The following is a 15,080-nucleotide window of genomic DNA, read 5'->3' as shown; positions in this document are numbered from 1 at the left end:
GTAACCAGTGTGCAACCACGTTTGGGGCAGGTGTGGAGCATATAAAGAAATCCACACATTGAGCCGAGAAGAATGAAAACGTATCTGGGTTCTAGCCAAGTAAACAGCGAACGACCAGATGCTTGCACCTTTACACTTAATTCACTATACCGAACAAGCACAGCGCATATGTACGGCCCTTTAATACTTGTGTGTTGGCATTAGCCTAGGAAGCACTACATTTATACAATCCCTTTTACCATCACTAAGCATCTTATTCACAAAGACGACTTTTTGGTGATATCAAAGATATGGGCTATATTAATACCCTCTTCTACTATTACTTCTGTAAGCACTAAGTACAATTAATTGTTACGCTCTGTAGCCCTACAATGGAAAACATACCAATTCCAGTTACAGCGTCCCTCTAATGCGGAACCTTGCAGTCTCTATCACTTTGATCTTAATAAAGGCAAGGAAAACCAAAGCCAATGATACATTAACTTTGATTTTCCTCAAATGTAAATGCATTGCAGAGAGGGGACTCCCCACAGGTAAAAATGTTGGTAAAGTTTTTTTTTTATTTTTTTAAGAATTCTACCAACAATTTAGTTAAAAATGTCAACATTATCAAGTCTTTTAATCATCTATTTTAGTCTAATTTTAGTTTACTCATTTAATCTGCTTTGGGTAATTTGCTTGAGCATTCCAATAATGTTTAGGTGAAAAGGAGCATCACTTAATTTCATGAGTTATTTCTTAGTTAAATCTTAATCATTGTACAAATACAGTACACAAATTTAGAGAGTTCTAATATAATATTTAAAATAGAAGGAGATCCACAAGAATGTAATAACTCTGCTGTACAACAGGCAGCATAGTGGAGTTTACTATATGCTTTTAGTGCTCATATTGCTCTTTAATGGATAAATATACACTCTACATTATGTCATTCTATAACTTACCCACAAGCAGGTTAGATGTACAGCATTTTCCAAAGCTGCACTAGACTATAAAGTTTCTTTTCTATAGGACCCACTTTTCCGCATTGTATGCAAGTGGATGGGTTTTCCAACCCCAATGGCAATCCACTGTTTAAATATAAAATACAAACGGTGGGAGATTAGGATGAGAGAGTTCTGTCCTTCCAAAACACCATTCATGTTCACAATTGACACATTAAAGTGTGATCCTATTAGGGCATCACGATGTGACTCATAAAGACACTCAATTGTCTCCCAAAGCTCAGGGTTCCCACCTTGGGTGTACAATAGCCCAGCGTTAAAAGGAGCGATACCAGAAGGTATTTAACACTTTGATGTGTCAGACAGGTGTGCAGCCTATGTTCACAGCTTTAAGAAAAGATATTAAATATTCTTTCATTGAGAGTTATTAAAATAATTGCATATTTATAAATACAATGTAGGTAGAGTCTCCGCAGAATGGATACACCTTTTGGAGATTTAGTGAAGTATACACAAGGTTCATGAAGAGGCTTGTCCCAGAGGTAGGAAGGGGCAGAAACAGACACTCAAAAGCATTGGTAGTCTTAGAATTACGGCTTCGCTTCTGAGGTGAGTATATATAACTTGCTCTGGTGAAACCGTGCTGAGGACATGTTTAAGAGATGTCCCATAAGATACCGGTTTAGTTTCTTTCTATGACCCTAAAGGGCTAGCAGAGCCCATTGAAAATCAAAGATAGAGCAGGACACCATTAATGAGTGGGACAGCATGTTGAATTGTCACATGTCAACACAAACGGCCATGTCTACGGCTCACCATTTAAATAGGCTTTGTTCTCTTGTGTAACATCTGCCTTCTGGAGTGCTAGTGCTTTGTTCATCATTGTTCTCTAACACTGTAAGCACAAATCCAATGTAAGAATATTGCCAATCCTTGTGTCATCTTAGTGTGTTTAATTACAAAGTTATAGAGATTATAGTATATATATATATATATATATATATATATATATATATATATATATATATATATATATATATATATATATATATATACACATATATACACATATACATACACACACACAAACATTAATGAAAATTGCCCAGAAGATTTTGAGAACACTAAATGTAATCTTCTTTTTTGACTCACCCTCAGATGCATCCCAGGAGCAGAAATACGCTTGGTTGTAAGACGTCCAAACATACATTAATACGGATAGACTAATTTTCGAACTCACTTGGATTCCTTAATTTGACGGACAGGGATATGCAAGAATCTCATCTGGTCTTTATTATGTATGGCAATCTCTATGTATTCCTGAAGAAAGGCTGGATCACTTTTTTTTTTGTTCCTCTAAATCTTATGTGTTGTTGACCTTTTATCCAGCTGATAAAGATCAAAAAGCATTAAAGAAATCGACCTGAAAATATTCTCAAATCCTTGCATAGAAAAGCTTATATCAGCATATTACGCATTACTGAGTCGGTGGCTACGTAATGATCGAGGAACGCTACCATTATGGTTCCTCCCAGTGATATTTACACACAAAAACACAATTGCAATGTTGGATACAAAACAGTTATAGTCATTTTTTTCTGTTGTTTTTGTTTTTTTTAATATTACAATGGGCAAAATAGAATTATGGGGGGGGGATCAAAGATCGTACATATATATGGATTTCTTCAGGCTACAACAAACATGTATCTCATATACAGTAGGCCATTTGTTCCTGCTACACATTTTGGTATGGTAAATAAATTAGGAAGAGAGCTACAGTAGCCTCATTTTGGTTTGAATTAAGATTTTTGGTTGATAACCTTTTGTACATTGCAAGTACTTTATTGGCTCATAAATACCCCCCCAAAATGTCCCATCCAAGGACACCTTCCGCCTCACAAGCGTCCAAAATTACAGCACCCGATTCTGACGTTACACCTCTTTCCAACATATATACATACGTGTGCCAGCCGTGTAATGATATACAATATGTTCACACCTAAAGCTGTGCTTTTATCGATACACTCAAACGTTTAAATAAGCATGTACCTCATAAAGGATTTGTCTACCTTTATATAAATGAATAAAAAACAAAAAACCCAGATAGTTTCTGTGATAGTGTTCTGTGCTTAGAAGAAAGTCACTCATAATCATCTGTGTTGTGGTTGTTGTGGTTGTTGCTGTGTTGTGTTGTGACCAGATGGCATCACCCACTAGCTCACCGCAGAACCAAATCCACCTGTAGCCTTCTCCGGTCTCCTAAAATGCCTAATCCAGATCTGGCAACGAACAGACCTTCTCAGTAGCAATTGAAGATGGAATATAGTGGTATCCTACAGTATCGCGTCTGTATGGCTGGAGTTCCAAGGAATCTGGGCACAAAACATGAGGCCTCCTACAAGCTGGACGTTTCTACTCGTTATGCATGAAGAAAAAAATGGTAAATATATTCTACATCTCTACTCTACATCTAGGATAGATTTTTTTTTTCTTTTGGAGGGGGGGTTAAAATACACAAAATAACTGGAGGACTGGCTGATGGATACCATCGAGCCTACAACTTAAAACAAGGATGAACATACAGTAAAATAGTCCAGGGAAATACATAAGAACATATTACTTTAAAAGTGCATCAAAACAGCTTTCCTAGCCAGAGGCCTCTGGATGTGTTTCACCGCAAAGGACTTGACAACCAATCGCAATTTGAACACTTGTGTGAGAACTATATGCACTGGGAATGATTTATTAATCAGGGATGACTTAAATTAATAATGATTTTACAGGAAGGCTGAGTGGGTCATCGGTATGCAAAAAAATAAATAATAAAGTCGAACGTACATCACCCGTGAAATATGCAAAACCCACTGCCGACACCACTAATCAAATATCCTGAAGATCTGTCAGATATCCTCAAGCACAACGAGTATTTCCGCAGTTGGCAGGGATTTTTAGATGCTCTATGAGCACAGGTGACACGACAGCCGATGAACGTCTAAACAAATGGTATTTTAACGTGAGTTTACCTGTACCTATTGTTGAAGGTGTGTATGTGCGGCCTGTATCTTATTTTAGGTGGATGGTTCTTCCGGATTATTGACCAAACTCTGCGCCGACGACCCAGGAATAAAATGGTTAGTACCGAGCGTCACCAGTCTCCGTTTAACATTTACATATATATATATTCTTTTCAAGTAAAAAAAAGCCTTCCAAGCCAAGCACACAAGGGAGGCTACTCTTTGGATTTTATTTAAAGCATCAGATTTCATTCAAAAAGAAATTTAAATATATGTGTGCATATGTCTGTGTATGATAATGCATATATGCATACACATATACACACACGCATATACACAGATGTACAAATGGTTCATTTTTCATTTCACTTTTTCCTTTTTCTTAAAAAAAAAGAAAATAAAATAAAAAAAACTGAAAAAAAAAAAACAAAAACAAAACAGACCTCTGTCTACTAATATGAAACAGAGCAACAGGTAACACTGGGGGTGGGGAGTGTTAAAATACAAACACCAAACAACAGGGAATATTACATTTTTTTTTTTTTTTTTAAAACAGTAAACCATCTTTCCCAAATCCAATAGTCAGGTTTTATTGAGTGTAAGCTCATCTTGGCACGGACGGTGCCCGTTAAACTTTATTGCGGCACTTTGTACCACACTCTAGATTAAAAATGTGAAGAGCTGAGTCCCTTTGGGCTAAAATGCAAATTAAAAATTAGCAGATACACGTGTCCTGCTAGTAAGAGCTGTTTAAAAAAAGTGTGGGTTTCAAAAGATTTTCTTTTGGTTGAGGAGCTGAAGCTTAGAGGTCTTTCAGGGTATAATATTGGAGGACCACGGGGTCTGTTGTTGGAAAATCACCGTCAAATGAGAAACATCATAGGGACACGAACAGTGTACACAAAAATCTACTCCACTTCTGAAAACTGTCCTGAATCATTGGCCTCGAGTACAAGAAATACAGAAAGTCTGTTCATTTTTCTTTAAAAGTATATATATTTTTGAGCTGTGGTTCTTGGATGTGGAAATCATAAAGAATGAACACCACCCAACATTTTGTCCCTGGGAGGCATTGTTTCACCCCAGTCCTGAATCTTGTCTGCCCGTTCGCAATAACTAAAACAGAACAAATTTAGAAATGGAAAAACATAATAATAATAATAAATCAGTGGATGAACAAAACAAGAAAATAAATACATATATACACACATATATCCCTATCTATATATATATGTATATATAAAACTCCAAGACCAGAGTCAGAACACGGTGTGAGCATTTGACCTGAGAATAACACAATATTTCCATTGGTTTCTTCTTAGCAAAGCGGTCGCTATGAGAGCAGAAAAAAAGTCGTCACCAAACTCCAGGTAAAGGGAGACAAAGAAGTCAGACCCAGTTCCCTGTTTAGGGAGCCCAATGTGACAGTAGGTTGAGGGGAGAACAGGTTGTTGGGGCAGGTGCAGGAATGAAGAGATTCATATTGGGAAGGGAGGGGGTCCTCTTTTTTTTTTTTGGTTAGAAGCTTTGGAATTTGCAGTATTTTCGTTTGTGAAATTGGTTATCTTATTATTTAAAATTCATATTTTTTTTATTATTATTTATCATCGTCCACCATCGAAGTCTACAGTCGTAAAGAACCCACTCCCACAGCAGTTCGAGAGCTGTCCTCGTGACAGCCTGGGTTCTCTGGAGCGCTCAGGGGACTTCTCGCCCTGTCAGACTTTTGGCTGAGGTCCGAGTCAGACTCCTCAGAGAAGCCATCTGTTGGAAAAGAGGTTGCAGCCCCTAAGGTGCTGCACGGACTTGAGGTAACTGTTGAAGATGAGGAAATCGTGGGGAAAGGAGGAGTTTTTTTAGGAGCACTATGAGACCAAGACTTTGTGGAGATATGGTGGGGAGAAGCAGATGGGGAAGGGGGTGAAAGGCTGGCTTTGGAGTCAGCAGCAGACTGAGAGGTAGATGCGGTGTCAGGGTTGGGGAAGCAGGCAGAGTGAGGTAATAAACTAGGGTGCTCTTTGGCGTTTCTTGCTGTTCTTTTGATTGTTCTGTGTTTGTGCAAGGGCGACTCCAGATGTTGACGAAGAGCATCGCCCCCACAGATAGTGGCCTCACAGCCCAAGCAGCGGTAAGAACCACTGCTGTCACCAGTGGGGACGCAAGTCACCAGTTCTTGCAGGTTCACCACAGATTGGCCAAAAAAGCAGAGGGACTTCAGGTGGCTGAGAGCCGCCTCTTCACTGCTGAAGCTCAGCTCACACTTCCGGCAGAGCAACTTGTACTGCACCTTTGGGACTATGAGTGGGTCCAAGAGACAGTCTGCACCTTGGCTTTCTACTTCATGCTGTTCTGGGGGCTTGTTGGAAAGAGATACCTCATGGGCCACAGGATTCTGTTCTTCCAGCTTGTGGGAGTCTTTGGCAGGGTCTTTGTCGGAGGGAGGAGGAACTGCTGGGGCTTGGCTTGCTTTGGGTTGTTGCTGCTGCAGTCTTTGATGATGGTGGTGGTGTTGCTGCTTCTGCTGCTGCTGCTGCATTTGCCGCTGTTGCTGTAGAGCTTCTTGCAAGCTTTGCTGGTACTGTTGATACTGCTGCAACAAAGAGCTTGGAGACAGACCCATCAAGGCTTGCGAGAGTGCAGGGTTGTACGGAAACAGGCTTTCCATTCCATACATTGGTTGTAGATAACCACCGGGCAAGGTCCCAGGTATCTGGGCGCCATAGTAGGGAGAGAAGCCAGGAACAAAGTAAGGAAGGAACTGACTGGTGAGCAACGCGGTGGGATCTGACGTCAAAGCAGCTTGTAAAGCTTGGAGTTGGGAGGAATCCACCACATACTCCATGCCAGCCATTGAAGTGGAGGTTGATGCTAGAGTTTCCCCCTTCTCTTTTTTGGGTGTAGGGGAGGGATCTCCTTTACCTTTCCCCTTCTCTTTCATCTTCTCGTTGTCTTTTTCTTTCTGCATTTCTGGAGGCTGGGATACGGGTAACTGGTGAGTCTGTGATGAAATAGGGGGGCTCTGTGGTTTAGCGGGTTGTTTATTTGGTTGTCCAGATGTGGGAAGGCCAGGGGAAGGGATTGTTGTGCTGGACCCTCCCATCACATTGGATTTGGGAGAACTTAAAGCTGCAAGAGATAAACAGACAATTTAGCATTTTAAAAGGCATTTTATGCACATGATGAAACACAGGAGTTGCAAACTGATGCTCTGAGATAAGGTGAAAACTAACTGAAGTGAGGAGACTGAAGTGGACAGCTTTTCCAGACAATAAAATTGTAAACCCATTCATATAGATGAACTATCTACATGGAATTACAAAAGTGCTTCACATATTTCTTGGTGTGTTCAATTCTACACAAAATAAAGAGTTGGAAAAACTCTAAAGACACATCTGTTTTAACACGTTTGTATGTGTTGTAATACCTAAGGGCAACAAAGTCCCCCCCCACCCATTTATGCAGTCTCTGAAAAAAAGCCTTGGTGTTTTACCTTCAATGAGAAGGGGCAGAGAAAGACCTCCTTAGCAGTACAGACTTTGGGTACAATTTATAACACAAACTGAACAAGCAGTTTAAAAACGAACCTACAAACAATGAAACATGCGTAATTAAGACTATAACTCATAGGAGGTAGTGATTCCCACATTTACTGACGCACTAAGACCCCCCCCCCAAACACTCTCGGAAGAGCAGATTTGACTATTTAAACCTCTAGCCGTAAGGGAACATAAAATGGAAGTGCATTTCTCAACAAAAACATACAAACTATTGAGACTAGAGTGTTACTAAATACATTGACTGTGTCTGTATGGATCATTAAAAACAAAAAATGGAAGACTGTATGAAAAATAAATTGTCCAAGCATGCTCAACACTATAATACTACTGCCTTGTCTCTCATGTGCCCACCTGTGTTAGCTGGAGGGAAGGCTGGCAAGGATGGGCTACTGAGGCTTGGCAGCAGGACAGGAGGGATACCTTGGAGAGTTGGATATGATGTTGGAAGATTGAGAGTTTGCAGGGAAGGATTATCAAATACACCCGGTTGTTGGGACGTCAGACCTAGAACCTCGTTGGCCTTTTTGATGCGGTCCAATTCTTGGTGGGCCATCAGCTGCCGAACTGTAGCTGGGTCAAAATACTCTTTTTCCTTATCTAACTGGCTTCCAATAGCATCCTTAACTTTGGAAATATGCTGTTGGGAAAAGATATGATCCCGCACCGACAATCTCGCACTGTACTTGATACCACACAAAGTGCACTCTGTTTTGGGTCCTTCATAGTTTGTTTGGTTTATTCCGAAGTGCTTGGCCATACTTAATTTGGATTTTTTGTCCTTAGCCCGGGCATTCTGAAACCAGACCTGGACGACTCTCTTTGGCAGTCCGATATCGTTACCCAGGACTTCACACTCCAGCATAGTGGGTGTTCTATAATCATTAAAGCAGGATTTGAGAACCTTTAGCTGAAGATTTGTCATCTGTGTCCGAAATCTCTTCTGACCAGGGCGTTCCCCACTGTCGCCTGACTTGCCTGCTGAGCCACTTGCACCTGGGCTTGGAGAGCAAGGGTCTGCGAGGCTGGAAGTTTCACTGTAATCAACTATGCCTTCGTTGTCATACTCTCTACTGTAGTAACTAGGGGCTGGGCTGACCAGACCAGAAGACATTTGGTCCTCATATTCAGACATGGTCATCGTAGCAGTCTTTGGCAAGCCATCGTTGGTTACAGATGTAGATTTGGTTTCAGCTATCATACCCGTGGTACTGTCATTATCAGCATTTCCTTCATCCCCTGTCGTGGTGTCCGTTATAGCGGTATTCACAGACGAGCAATCGTCATTATCTAGCTTGGCCTGGTCGTAACTCAAGTTAACAGACATCGAGGTGCTTTCAAAATCTTCCATTCCTTCTACTTTAATAGACGACGGACTAAGCAATGTCCTGGGAGAGAGGTCCATGGACTTGCTCACTGGGGAGAGAGAAATGCACTGCCCGTCATTGCTACTCTGTGGATGGTTGTGGAAGCCAGAATTGTCAAAAAGGTCCCCTTTCAGTTGGATCCCTCCATCGCAATCAACAAGCATTGCAGATAAGCTCATATTATACCCAGCACGTTTTGCCTCATGCCAGTGACGGGAGCGGATGTGAGCTTCCAGTGCCGTTTTTGCTTTAAAAAGAGCTCTACAGAATGGGCAACGCCTGTGGGCTTGCGCAGGACCAACCGCTCTGAACTGCCCTTTCCTTTCTCTTGCCCGTGTGTTCTGAAACCATACTTGAACCACACGCTTTTTCAGTCCCACCTCATGGGCAATGTGGTCCAACATTTTGCGTGTCGGGTTAGAGTCCAACAAGTATTTCTGGTATAGAATCTCCAACTGCTCTGGTGTTATGGTTGTCCGTAGGCGTTTGTCCCTTTGGGGTTCGTCGCCCCCTGTTCCGCTGTCATTCTCTCCCGGACTTGCATTTGCCTTTTCTTCTAGCTTTCTTTTCAGCGTGTTCATTGTGGAGGAAGGTGTGGAAGGAGAGGTAGCAGAGCTAGTTGGGATTTGAGAGAGACCTCCAGAAAGAAGCTGACTGGCGAGTAGTGGATTACTGGGATCAAAAAGCATGAAGGGTATATCCATGGGCCGATCTAAGAACTGTGGATGGATAAACTGGCTTTGTGCACTGAGGAAATGAAGCTGCTGGTGTTCTTGCCAGTGTTCAAATGAAGGGAACGCCAGTTTGCACTGGTCACATTGGTAAGGGATAAGCGGAGGGTGCAAATTTGCCAGCTGCTGTGGAGTTGAGGAGTGTAGGGGTTTGAGGGAAAGATGAGACATCTGGGCTGCACTAGGACTTGGCTGACTAACAGAACACTGGGGGGTTTGTGGTTGAGTGGACGGAGAAGAAAGAGGCAGGAGCTTCTGGGTTGCGGCATTTGCTTTTTGCTCAGACTGGTCCTGTTGCGGAGGCTGCGATTGTGTTGACTGTGGTTGTTGGGGTTCTTGCTTTGGCTGCAGTGGCTGCTCTTGCGTTTGGTTTTGCTGTTCCCTTGAAGATTCAAAATGCTTTGGTTTATCATCGTGAGCAGCCTCTGACTTGGAACCGTAAGTAAGAATGTCATCCATTTCTAACATATGTTGCATGACAGTGGTGCAAGTTGCGTTGGCTGAAGAGGAGGCTGCTGTGCTTACAGACGGAAAGGGCATCGGGGTGCTGCATGAAGAACTGGAGGGGGTAAGTAAATCCGTGGCATCCATTGAGTCTTCATTTTGGCTGTCATCGTGCATATCTTCATCCTCATCTTTGTAACAAAGCTTTTTCTGGTGTTTGATTAGGTCAAATATTCGTTGAAAGACCAAGCTGCACTTTTTGCACTGGTAGTTTAGGTTGCTTGTACGTATGTATCTGTCATTGGTTAGCTCACGCCTCTCCCCTTCCTTCCCATCACCCTGATTTTCATAGTTTTTACGAGCCTTTTGACGGGCATTTTGGAACCAGACAACAATGACACGCGTAGGTAGGTTGAGTAAGTTTGAGAGTTGCTCAAATTCATCATCTTTTGGATAAGCATTAGCATCAAAAAAATCTTGAAGAACACGAAGTTGGTAGTCCGTAAAGCGAGTTCTGGATGATCTTTTGCTTCCCCAGTATTCATGTTTTTGTGGCTCTGGTGAGGGGGGCTTGGAGTCCATCTTCAGATCCTCCAAACTGGTGATGGGAGGGTTATTAAAGTTATAAGGAGAATCTTTGTTACGTTGACGCTCCTTGAAAAGGGTGTTTCTGAACCAATGCTTTATTACCTTTTGAGGCAACCCAGACTTATCAGCCATTTCTTTGATCTGCTCCTCACTTGGGGAATTGTTAATATCAAAATACTGGCGTAAAACTCTCAGCTGATCATCAGTAATTCTTGTCCTTGGCCTTTTGTTCTGCTGCTGTAATAGACTGGGGTTGAGCTGATGTTGGTATAACTGGGCCAAATCAGCAGTCAGTGTATCCACAGACCCTAGTGAAGGCTGCAACTGGGCTGGCATTGATTGTAAAGGCATGGTTTGCATCATAAGGGGTGAAAAGAGTGGCAACTCCATTGGCATTGAGAGCTGAGTCAGCGGCACAGATGTCTGGGCCGGTGAAATACTGGGTGGCGTTAGAGAAGGGGCTGAAGTGGGAATTGTTGGGGTTATAGCTGGTTGTGGAGTCACTGGAGGAGGAGGTGGTGGTGGAGGCGGAGGAGGTGGTGCTGGAGCCTCCGGAGTTTGAGGCCTCAATGGATATAGTTTGTCATAGTGATCTCTGTAATGCTTGGCAAACTGTTCTAGCTGCTTGAAGGGCAAATAGCGTTGATGAACATGCTCCTGGTGACTCTTCAGTATTAGGATGTTGGAGAAGAGTTTTCCACAAGAGCTGCATTCCAGCTTATCCAAACAATCTCCTTGCTCATTCTTACCGTTCTTTTTCTGAGCTTTCTGCTTGTTTTCATTGTACTGAATAACAAGCTCAAAACCAAAGTTCTCAAGCAAAGCTTTGGTGGCATTACCGCGAGCATCTGACGAGATACGGGGAGGAAGCAAAAAGGGGTCGGACGAGGACCCTGGCGTATGCTCTTTCTTCTCTTTACACTTTTGGCTATCAGATACGGATTCGCTGACCGCACAGCTCTCGTCTAGCCTCTCAGAAAAATCTCTTTCCTTCTTTAGTTCTTTAAAGCTTTCTCTCACGGGTTTGAGTTTTTGTTCTGGTGGCTGCAGCTGCGCAGGGTGCGCCTCCGGCATGCATATCTGTCCTTGCGACTGAACTATGTGCTGGTGATGAATGTGAGCTTGCTGTTGGAGCTGCATTGGAGTCTTTAGGTCTTCCAGTGGATTACTCCCAGTTAAGGTCAACGTCCCACTAGTGAGCGACAAACTAGCCTCTGGATTAAACTGGAAATCTGTGCTAGGGATGTAAAATGGAAAGAGCAGATGTTGCTGCTGTTGAAGCTGGAGCAAGGTCTCTGTTGTCATAGGAAAGTGAGGGAGCAGGGTAGGGTTTAATAGCTGAGACTGCAGAATTGCAGCTTGCTGCTGAAGCTCTTGCTGCAGGTGGGCTTGCACCTGTGCTTGTGCCTGAGCCAACTGCGCTTGCTGCTGTTGCTGCTGATGTTGCCGTGAAGCTATCATGTCTGCTAATTTTCTTCGATTTATGTCCTTGTGTTCGGGAGGGCAGGCGACGCCAGGAGAAATCAGATTACTTGCAGTGGCATTTGCAGAACTCTCCATGGGTGATTGGCTCATGAAACTGGAACTTGTAGCAGCTGTAACCGGAGTTGGGCAACTTGAGGTGCTGGCAATACTGTTACTGGCTGGGTTTTGTGCAGTTGTGGCAGTTGCTGTTGTGCAGGTGCTGTTGGAACCAGCCCCATTTGTATTGCTGCCAGCAGCTTCCAATTTTGCTGCACGGGCCTTGGTCTGGTGTAACACGGACCTCATGTGGATCTCTAATGTGGAGCTCTGGCTGTATGCGACATTACAGGTGTTGCACTTAAAAGGTTTGTTATCAGGACTGCTGGTGGGCTCAGGCTGCCCGGTCGTCGATTCCTGCAAGGCTCTCTTTAGCTTGTGTAAGTGGGACACGGAATTGTAATGAACCAGCAGAATGTTCTTCTGTGTGAAGGACTCCTTGCACACCGTGCACTTGTAGGGTCGAGAAGGATCCAGAAACTTTTCCATTGTAAAGTTTGGACCCTTTCGAAAAGGGAGAGCTCTTTTGGGCTCAGAACCAGAATCTTCTTGCACAGAACCAGAATCACTACCTGCTGGGCTTTGTTTATCCTCAAGGTCACTCTCATCCTCCTTATCTTCATCTACCAACATACTCTGGTCTTCGGCCAGGGACGCATCTCCCATGGCCGTGATGTCCCCGTTCACCAGTAGACCACTGTATAGCTGCTGGATGTCAGACTCGCTCAGCTCCAGGTGACTGGTCTCCAGATGCTTCTTAAGAGCCTGAAATGTTCGAAAGCTCCTCTGGCAAAGGCAGCACATGGTAGCAGCACGGATAACATGATACTGTGAATGTAACTGAAGTTTTTCAACAGTTTTGAATGCTAAACTGCACTGGTTGCAGCGATATTTGTAAACGTGTCGATCAGAAACTGGCAGTTGAGGGCGCTTGTTATGGACTTCATTGAAATGTGTTTGCAGGGCAGCAGAGGATTTAAAGACTTGGTTACATCCTTTCTTCCAGCACAGGAATCCCGAATCCTCTCTTGCGGACGTTTGGTCACCTGGAGGAGCTTGCTGCTCTGCTCCAAACTCAGATGCTTCGGAAGCTCCTGTGCCCTTAGGAAGTTCTTCCAAATGTTCTGTTGGCAATAAAAGCAACAAGATATGAATCCAATGAAAAAATAAATGCTTTTTTTTACCTCTTATGTTAATCCACTATTTTTGATAACACTACAATGACAGCTCTGAGAGCCGACAACTGCCTCGTAGTTTGGCCCAGTAAACAGTGAGCTACCGTATTTAGATCAACCATTTAGTCTGCTTCTAAATAATATATGTCCCTATTTTATAACAGTAGTGCTTGTACCGCAACTGGATATTCCCTGTCGTCTTTTTGGTACCTGCAGCGTCATTTAAAGAATATCAGATACATGGTCAATGAACAAGGAGCTTGTTATAGCCGTCAATGTAACATAAAAGGTTTCATTGGGGCTTTATGTTACAGGGCCATATGGCTTGGTTTCGGTCCCGTGAAGAAAATAAAAATGGTGCCAGCCTACCATGGCTGGATAGGTCCTGGCTTATTTTAAGATTCTATGGGTTCTTACCAGAAAGCTTCTCTGTGTTCTCTGCACTGGAGGTCGAGGCCGTCTTCTCCTGGTCTGGAGAACTCACAGGGAGGAACATACTGCTTGGCATTAACATTTCTGGCGAGGTTACCTGCAACAGGCGCAGAGGAACAAGTGTTTGTAAAACATAAACAAAGTGTCCCAGACACCGTTGTGCCTCATCCCAAAGCAAACTGCTGAGAATATCCACAGCTGCTCAGCATCCCCCTCGTCACTCAGGGGGTGGCCTGCTCTAATTATCACTACGCACTAAGAGAATAATCTTCTAATTAATATTTTTCTCCTTTCTACAGAAACCTGACTTTGATCACAAAGAGTGTTTTGTCACAGGCTGTGGGGCAGCCAATTACGGAGATGCTCTTAAAGCCCCCCCTTAATCTACCAAGAACATATTAACACCCCTAATTAATTCGGATCGCTAAAGAGAAATGGGAAAAAAGGACGTGTGCCACGTTCCTGAGTGAAAGGAGCAGCCTGCTAGCAGTGTCATTTAGTGAAAGAAACAAAAGAAGAGATAGAAAGGGGGGGGGGATTAAATCTGCGATTGCAACAACAACTCATTTACAGGGGACAATTATTAAAAAGTTTTATTTTTCCACGAAACTCAAAATAAACTAGATCTATACATACAGAAAATATATGTCAATCTCACAGACAATTCTTGGAAATGCATAGTTTTTAAAAAAAAGTTACAAATCAAACATGCAGACACCAGTCAGAATTTAGAGATTTAGCAGAAACAATAAGACGTAAGAGCTGCAATATTTTGTAGATATGAACATTTTTATTACAGGGTTAGTTAAGTCGCATATTTAATAAAAGCAGCGGACATTGGCTCTTCCTTCTATTCTTCGAGCAGATGAGTCGGTGGAAATGACCAGACCAAAGGCTTGGAGGGAGGGAAGATGCTTTCTTATCTGATCTCCTTATATGTAAGTGAGGAGCTTAAGCTCAACAAAAAGAAGTCATGATCACAAGCATGGGTGCATTCTCATTTAAACCCAATGGGAGGGAAATATGTTCACTAAATCCCACACCCGGTGAGAGCAAAGCTGTGTGCCGAGTCTCGGAGAATTCCAGCTCCACAAGACAGCTCTATAATTGTTTTCATACACTTTAATTAGAAAACCTCGCCTGGCCTTGAATAATAAGGGAGAGACTTCTGTACTTGAAAGGTTGAAGTCAATCAAGTGTGAATGACGGCAGACGAGGTGGTGAGCGAGACGTTGTCTGCTCTCCACTTTAATCATCTTTCCTGATTGGAATTCTGGCAGGTTTTGTGAGCTCTAATGTCTCTGCTATCT

At 42.8% G+C, this 15,080-nt stretch overlaps 1 protein-coding gene across 3 annotated transcripts in view; it reads right to left on the bottom strand.

Moving 5' to 3' along the window:
* Nucleotides 1–4,174: 4,174 nt before the first annotated feature.
* The window catches only part of ZFHX3 (zinc finger homeobox 3), a 51,116-nt gene continuing 40,210 nt past the window's right edge, over nt 4,175–15,080 (bottom strand). Inside the window, exons 8-11 of one of the 3 annotated variants that reach the window (XM_053449639.1) lie at nt 13,756–13,867; nt 7,867–13,287; nt 7,449–7,542; nt 6,904–7,084 (exon numbers count right to left, since the gene is read on the bottom strand). In XM_053449639.1, coding sequence (XP_053305614.1) covers nt 7,451–7,542; nt 7,867–13,287; nt 13,756–13,867 — 5,625 coding nt within the window. In that variant the 3' untranslated portion in view covers nt 6,904–7,084; nt 7,449–7,450. Of the gene's footprint in view, nt 7,085–7,448; nt 7,543–7,866; nt 13,288–13,755; nt 13,868–15,080 lie in introns of all 3 variants that reach the window. The other 2 variants (XM_053449638.1, XM_053449636.1) reach the window with 2 other exon arrangements.

This window comes from Spea bombifrons, chromosome 10 (assembly GCF_027358695.1).
Source record: "Spea bombifrons isolate aSpeBom1 chromosome 10, aSpeBom1.2.pri, whole genome shotgun sequence".
Taxonomy (NCBI): domain Eukaryota; kingdom Metazoa; phylum Chordata; class Amphibia; order Anura; family Pelobatidae; genus Spea; species Spea bombifrons.
Note: the sequence above shows the minus strand (reverse complement) of the source record. Positions and strands in the feature narration are given on the sequence as shown.